Here is an 8,406-nt window from a genome sequence, read left to right as displayed (position 1 = left end):
CTATGAGTATCAAGAGCAATCTGCAGTTTGATCAAGACACTAGTACTGTAAACTGACTTTTCAGCACAATGTGTCATATTACACAAACAAGAAGAAACTAAAACTCACAAACACATATTTGATTTATAAATAATCCTTACATCTCCAATTCATTCTACTTCACCCTACCGACAATAGCAGAATACAATGGAATAAACAATGTACAAGAGCATGAAACAGTGTGTTTATTAGTGCTACTTTATAAAATGTTCTAATGACATTAAAGTATTAATGACATCTAGTTTCATAAGTCTGATTAATTTCCACTTCAATGCTGGAGTCACTATAACACTGATCACAAGATCACACCTTTAACTGTGTAACTGTATGTGTGTGTGTTTAGGGGTTTCTGTGGTTTTGCTGTAATCAGGGGGTCTGTTTCAACTGTGTTCACCGCAAGACCACCAGAGTCTCTCTCTCTCTCTCTCTCTCTCTCTCTCACACACACACACACACACACACACACAAAGAGAGAGAGAGAGAGAGTGTGTGTGTGAGAGAGAGAGAGAGAGAGAGAGAGAGAGAGAGAGAGAGAGAGAGATCTTCCTTAAGATAACCTTTACATTAGCAGGTTTTGAGTTTTATATTAAATTTTATATTAGTTTTATATTATTTCACGTCTCACTAATTCTAACCTACAAGTACAATTATTTATATGTATGTTATGTATTATCTATATCTATATCTATCTATGTCTCAATGATTTAGAGATACTATCTACACGAATAAATACATAAAAATATATATATAAATAAATAAACAAATAAATAAATAAATTTTCTAACACTCAAGAATAAATAAATGCATACAGTATAGAAGAATACATAATAAATACACTCCGAATAAAACAATAGAGAAATTAATGATTTAATGTCAAGGATGAAATCCTGAGAATTCCACTGACTCTTAGAACCATATATAAAATTGTGTAAATGAAATAGATTCACTTCCGCTTCGGTCGTGACCCCGGAAACGAAACCCTAGCAGTTGTTATAGTAACGGCGTTGTGTATATGTTAGATCTTTAATAATGACTGGGTTAGAGCAGAGTACTAACACTTATCTTATCAGACCGAATTATCAACACAGGTAAGACACACATGATTATTGACACATATATAATGGTTTAATAAGGAAATTATCCAGCTCTAAAGTGAATACAGAACTGTTAGTGTATATTTTGCAAGTTAGCCATAAAGCCACAGCACCGATTGGTGATGAGGTTTCGGTCAGTTTTCCGGTTGGGAGACAGCACATTTATTTCCTGGATTAATAAAATCATGAATTATTTTATGATGTAATGTGCAGAACTGTAATGGCCATGTCACTGCTGATCTGATGTATACACTTTATTACACTTGTACACATGATCATTTGTACAATAATATAATCAGCCGATCACGTGACAATAGAGCAGAAAACCATCAAATCAAGATAAAGTTTGAGATAATGTAATCTTTTGAGGGAACATTCAAAAATTGAGGGAATGTAATCTCAGTGATTTTGACCATGACATGCCTGTTGTTCTTAGCATTTCTATAACTGCTTATCTCCTGGGATTTTTGAATCCCATACAGAATGGTGCTCGAGGAAAATAATCAAATTCGGAGAGGGAACAGTAACTCCATTTCATCGCATCACCCTGTTGTGGATTATTTTTCTGTAGCAGCATGACCCCTAGTGTTGAAATCTCTACATAACATAGATATTGTGACGATAAACGGTTCTGAAATACACCCCTCTTCTCTCATTCACCCCGTTCTCTCATTCACTCTCTCCCTCTCCCCCCTCCCCCTCTCTTATAACTAATTTCCCCTTTTTTCAGAATTAAATAACATTTGAAATTTGACTTATAATTGAATGGATTAAACTGCGTTTCTGATGTTTTTCAACTTGTTATCATGACACAGATCAAAGAGCTTAAAGTTTCGTTATATGATGTTTCTGTCACGTCATCCAGTTGTCAGTCATTGCTTTAAAAGCGGTGTTTTTGTATGTGTTGTGGTGTTGTGTGTGTGTTGCAGGTTCAGGGTGTCAGTGGTGAGGGAATGTATTAGAGAGATTCTGAAAGAGAATTTATCTGGAGTTCGGTACGATCCTGAGGAAACTCCATTGCTCACACAAACACTGGCTGAAACCATTAAGCACCGTGTTAAAGGTCAGAGCACTAACATTAACACGAACACTAACTTCAGACCTCAATTCAACAATCACATTGGTTTACATGCCTAAATTAAATGGACCAAGTTACTATGGACCAACGTGAGAAGTAAGAATTTAAACAATAAACAGTAAACAATAAATATAAATTAACATTAAAGCTTTAACATTATAGAGCTATGGTGTGTGAAGTATAAGGTAGGTGTGAGGTTTGAGGTAAAATGTCGAAAATATGTAGATTAAAGTACATAGTCAGAGGTGACCGTGTGTGCAGTAGTACAGTTAAAGTCCCTGAGTGCAGATATCTACAGATGTGCTACATGACCAATGTGCATTTTAGTGCCCAGTAAAGTGGCTGAGTGCAAAAAAAAACATAATAAAATTTCATAAACTAAACAAAAGTCTATTTTTTTAAAAGTTACATTACATTGAAATGCTGACATCACACAGTTAAATTTATACAACTCTGTGTGTGTGTGTGTGTGTGTGTGTGTGTGTGTGTATACGTGTGTGTACAGGTCTAGGTTTGGACAGATACAAACTGATGGTTCAGGTGATGATTGGAGAACAGAGAGGACAGGGGGTGAAGTAAGACCAACGTTATACAACATTTCTATAAACAATAAAATTAATCGAGTTAATGACATCCAGTTAGTTTGGACACTGGGTGTGTGAGAGGCGCACATGTTGTCCATCTGGTTATATCTACTGCACATGGTAATCTGTAATCTTTGTACAACTGTGGCTCTCATATTGACCCCAAAAAGGTACAATGCAAATACTAAATACACTCACACTGTATATAGAATGATCTGTGGTGTCCTTCCAACTCCAATGAGAGAGAGTCATGGCCAAAATGTAGCCTTTAACACACAGTTTACTACAGAATACAATTTATTTGTCTTTCAGATGTACTATTTTTAAAAAGTGAAAATGTTTGAAAATTTTGTTTGGCTGTTTGTATTAGTTATCAGCACTGGAAACTAACTGTATCAGCTACAAACCGAAATCAGATAAGACAGGGCTAAACGTGTGAGAGGATAAATGAGAAATTCATCACACAATCATTTGGATTTGTCAGTTTACCGCTGTGTATGTTGTTTACCTACGTGTCCAGGCGTAACCGTGCTAATTCTTCATTCCCATCACCAGTAATAAATGGACAGACATCTTGGACAGGCTGTGCCATTGTTTATTCTGGTTCTGCTGTTTTCTGTGGTAATATTATTGGAAGCACAGGGTGATTATTTGCTGACAGGAGAAATACCTGACTGCACTGAGGGCTTGCTGATTTCAAACTGAGATGAGGCGGAGTGAAGAGGTGTTGGAACATCTCTATGAAATAACTGACAGGAGGACCATTCAAACACAAATAAAGCTAGTTTTCCAATAAAGGCGATAAAACACAATAAACACAATAGGCAGTTTACCCAGAATAATTTATCTACATAATATGGAAATGAGTGCTCAGGCTTTGCTGTAAACTAAATAATTTTATCATGGTATGCATATTTTCCAAGAAATTTAGACCAATACGAATTTTCTTTTAAATTGTATCATTTATCTTAAATACATATAATTTCTTCTCACAGTGCTGTAGTGCCCTTTAATGGCTACAGTGTTTAGTTTAGTTTAGTTTAGTTTAGTAGTCAAATAGATTTTTACTGTCATCACAGTCAAATATACAGTGTGCAGAAAAAAGTTTCCCTTGGACCCAAAGTGCAAGATACATCTGCTTTGCACAGTGCTGACAGGAGATGCATAAAGTGCAACAGAAATAGCGTGGTGGGGGTGTAGGGGTGTGGGTGTGAGGGTTATGAAACAGTGGGGCTGAGTGCATAGAGTTGAGCATAAATTATACATAGAGATAATAAAACATGACAATAAGACACTGAAGTAACCATAAGGTCCAGAGATGTGACTATGCTTACACTCTGGATTATGGATGTAATACATGTAGGAATCAGGTGCCCTTGTGGGCACAAGCCAAGTTTATTACCATGATACATGATCATTTGTTTGTATTCTTCATTGTTTGTATTCTTCTAGTATTAAATGTGTGTGTGTGTGTGTGTGTGTGTGTGTGTGTGTGCAGGATGACATCTCGCTCTTTCTGGGATTCAGATACAGATGGCTGTGCTAAAGAAGTTTATATGAATGTAAGACACACACACAGACACAGACACACACACACACAATCACACACACAATTCCTTGTTATGTTTCATTCCTCTCACATGTAACTATGGTTGTGCTTGTGTTTATGCTTAACAGGACAGTATGGTGTGTGTAGCTACTGTATATGGAGTTTATCATTATTGACACAGGACCAGAAGCTCTCATCTAAAAACATGTTGGATACCACTTTTCCGTTCCGCTTTTATTTATACACATTTTTTTTTTTTTTTTTTTTTTTTTTTTATCATTTTTTTGTATGAAATAAAGATTATGCTTGAACATATTATGCTTGGCATGAAAGTGTAAGTGTGTTCACAGACTTGGTTGTGTATACCTTCAAACTTTCCCCTAAAACACTTTCACCTTTCACTGAAACAGTGTGATAATCAACTCGCAGGCACCAGAAAGGAAATAAGCAAAGCAAAAGAAAACATCCTGACAACAAATGAGTGAAAGATAAAAGAAAAAAGCCAACACACGTATTTGGCTCCTGCATCTTCTTTTATATTTGAGTATATATAAATGTGCATGTGTAGGAAACACACACACAAGCACGTATGTGTATATATATATATATATATATATATATATATATATATATATATATATATATATATATATACACACTATAATGAAAATAGATTATCACTTCATTTTTCAGTGGTTTCAATGTTATGGCTGATTGGTGTTTACACATAAAAATATTATTCAGGACGTCTGTGTGACTGCAGACCAAAAGGAATACATTTGTCAAAACCTCTGCTTCAGAAATAAAAGATATTATTCATTTTTAATATCAGTTTTAATAATTATAATCACTCAACATGATTTCTGTTGCTCCTGTACAACAATTAAGAAAGTAACAAAGGGGATTATCAAATAAGAAAAACAAATCAGTTGGTAATTGAATAGATTTCACAAAAACATTAAAGAGTATCTTTAAAGAGTATCTATTATAATTTTTTTTTTTTTTTTATTAACCTTTCATAAACATGCCCATAACACCACAAGCTGCACACACACGTAGTAACTCAGTCACACGTAACTCAGTCACACGTAGTCTCATTTTCATGGCATTCATAAAACTCAAAATCTCCATCAGTGGTTGCATTGCCATTAGCGACATCACTCAAGACACTTCGCACAGTGGCTCGTGTCATGCTCAGAGAGTACTTCCTTTGGGAAGAGGCACGTTTGTGAACACACATCACGTCCTTGAACATCTCACGGAAGCGAGTGGACATGAGGTTGTATAGCACGGGGTTCACGGCTGAGCTGAGGTAGAAGAACACACCTGAGAAGATGTGGACAAACTCAAACAACTGAAACATCTCCACACCAGAGAACTCGTCCATGAAACTCCACATGAGGCGATCTGTGTGAAACGGCGCCCAACAGATCCCGAACATCACCACCAACACAACTGAAAAACAAAACCTAATATTACACGTCATGCTAAAATAAAGGCCATACACTACATTACATAGTAGCATTAAAGTGTTCCTTCAGCCAAATGTAGAATAAAATACATTTCTTGAGAGCAAGAGACACTAAAAGAGTGTGACACACTAGAGAAAACTTGCATACTGAATTCAGTTCAGTATTGCATACTGAAATTAACTGAGAAAAACAAGACACGACAGAAGCATGAGACAGACTACATGTGATTGAGACACTAGAGGAAAGTGAAACACTAAAGAATGAGAGACACTACAGGAGTAGTTTGACATAGTAAAGCAATGTGTGATGCAATACAACAGTGTGAAACACCAAACAGGATTGTGAAACACATTACTTAAAATTGAAACACATTACAGGAGAGTAAGGGACACTACAGGAGACTGAGACAGCAGAGGGGAGTGAAAGACTACTGGAGAGTGAGATACTACAGGAGACTGTATCGCACTTCACGGGAATGAAACACACAATAATAGAGTGAGGCACACTATAGAAGAATAAGGCAGGTAGAGTGAGACTGTACAGGAGACTGAGACACACTAAAGCGTGGTGAGACATTTAAATAGAGTGAAAAACATACTGCATGAGACACGCCATAGGAGACAGAGATGCTACAAGAGAGCAAAAATTGTTTATTTTCTGTATTCCTCACACAGCATCTTGGTGACCTGTTGTCTTCGTGTCTGTGGTTGTTGCATGCGCACGCTGGTATTTCTGTGGCCGTTGTTCTCACACTCAGCTTTAGCCTGCAGCATTTTCTCCCTCTTCAGTTGGATGCCGATAAGCAGGTAAAGTGTGCTGATGGTCATCATGGGCAAGATGAAGAAGATGAATGTACTGATCTGGATGATTAGGTTATATATCCAACGTGGCTTCACCAATGTGCAAGTAGCTGAGTTCAGCTCATGCCCCTCTCCATGCCCGTGGGGTTTTGGGAGTGTGTAGATTCCATGAAGGCTCGCATTGGGCAGCGCACAAATCACAGATGCAAACCAAACACAGATGATCACACGCTTGGCATGGGCACGTGTCACCACACATTTTGCCCTGAGAGGGTGCACAACGGCAATGTAACGCTCTACGCTGAGTGCCGTCACGTTCAACACAGAGGCAAAACACACCGTCTCAAAGAGGAAGGTTTTAAAGTAGCAGCCACTCTTCCCAAGCAGGAAGGGGTAGTTACTCCACAATTCATACAGCTCCAGGGGCATGCCAAGGATGAGCACCAGCAGGTCAGACACAGCCAGGCTGAACAGGTAGAAGTTTGTGGGTGTGCGCATGACTGGGTGGCGTGTGATCACAGCACAGGTGAGAGTGTTCCCCACAGCTCCCACGCTGAAGATCAACAGGTAAGTGATGCACACGGGCAAGAACACAGGGGAGCGCCGAGGACCCAGGTACTTCTCCAGGTAATCATCCAGACTCAAGCAGTAATCTTCCATCTCTATTTCAGTCAAGTTTAATGGAAAGGTGGAGTTGCACAGGAACCTCTGATCACAGCTCTGTACTGAAGATGAACAGTTTGTTTCAGACATGATCACCTGAAGCAGAGCAAACACACAGACACCAGAACAAGATAAATATCATTTATAAGCAGTGTTTTTCTCTGCTCTTGTCTATGTCTTGTAGATGTGCTTCATTGGTTTCAAGAGAAATCTTTATTTACCTTTAGGCCACTATACAAATGCTACACTTAGATTGAATAGATTTTTTTTAGAAGGCAGAATCTCTATTGGGATGTAGCCTGATTCTCTTGTGGACAAGTCTGAGTAGAGGATTTTACATACATTTTCTTCCCACTTTCTCCCCTAATGTACACACCAGGGTGACTGTTTAACTTCGCCACTTTATGCAGGAGATTTCATAAAGCAACCTAGAACCTATAAATGTAATACTGTACATTTTGTTTATGTCTACTTCCATGAGCAAATTAAATGAACAAATCATCATCGTCATCATCAATATCACTTACATCATTCTGTGATGTTTTCCATATTTTTGTTAGATAATAAGCCTCAACTGCTGAGAAGATTGTCAGTGAATTTAATAAAAGGTTTACATGTGGCAAACACCCTTATCCAGAGCAACTCACATTTATCTAATTTATACAACTAAATAACCGATGGTTAAGTCCAGCAGTGGCAGCTTGGTGGTCTTGGGATTGAATCTAACAACCTTCCAATCAGTGGTCCGACTCCTTAACTACTGAGCTACCACTTTTTGGTGAAAGGACAAAGGAATCAAGTTCATAAAAATGCAGGTGTATTTTAAAGACAAATTATAGACAGTTGATTCAGCTCTATATTCATCAAATCAAACCTCTGTTTAAGTCATATCTACTGTCATTGCTCAGTTTTTGGTTTATGCACATTTTTGCTAAATTCATTCATATCAGTCAGAAGAGATCAATTCCTTAGGGGCTGTTTTCTTTCAATGTGACAGTGGTGAGGGTAAACTCACTAAGAAATTTTAAGAGAAAACTTTGGGAACTTTGGATGAGATGTGCTCTTAAAGACTGCATGTTGACTTTTTTATCTTTCAACTCAGTTTTCATCCAATTCTCCAACATCCT

At 37.5% G+C, this 8,406-nt stretch overlaps 2 protein-coding genes across 2 annotated transcripts; one reads left to right on the top strand and one right to left on the bottom strand.

Annotated features, from left to right (window-relative positions):
* Positions 1-1,011: 1,011 nt before the first annotated feature.
* On the top strand, positions 1,012-4,610 carry dynlt2b (dynein light chain Tctex-type 2B). The gene is made up of 5 exons (XM_060865051.1): positions 1,012-1,127; positions 2,063-2,196; positions 2,717-2,786; positions 4,294-4,357; positions 4,473-4,610. The coding sequence occupies exons 1-5, from the start codon at positions 1,069-1,071 to the stop codon at positions 4,518-4,520; spliced, it is 375 nt and encodes a 124-aa protein (XP_060721034.1). The 5' UTR covers positions 1,012-1,068; the 3' UTR covers positions 4,521-4,610.
* Positions 4,611-5,422: 812 nt separating this feature from the next.
* Positions 5,423-7,598, bottom strand: nmur1a (neuromedin U receptor 1a). The gene is made up of 2 exons (XM_060865042.1): positions 6,487-7,598; positions 5,423-5,799 (listed from the first exon to the last, which is right to left on the bottom strand). Exons 1-2 carry the CDS (start codon positions 7,367-7,369, stop codon positions 5,423-5,425), a joined length of 1,260 nt encoding a protein of 419 aa, XP_060721025.1. The 5' UTR covers positions 7,370-7,598.
* Positions 7,599-8,406: the final 808 nt, after the last annotated feature.

The sequence above is a fragment of the Tachysurus vachellii genome, chromosome 1 (genome assembly GCF_030014155.1).
Source record: "Tachysurus vachellii isolate PV-2020 chromosome 1, HZAU_Pvac_v1, whole genome shotgun sequence".
Taxonomy (NCBI): domain Eukaryota; kingdom Metazoa; phylum Chordata; class Actinopteri; order Siluriformes; family Bagridae; genus Tachysurus; species Tachysurus vachellii.
The sequence above is the reverse complement of the archived record's forward strand: the minus strand, read 5'-3'. Positions and strand labels throughout refer to the sequence as shown.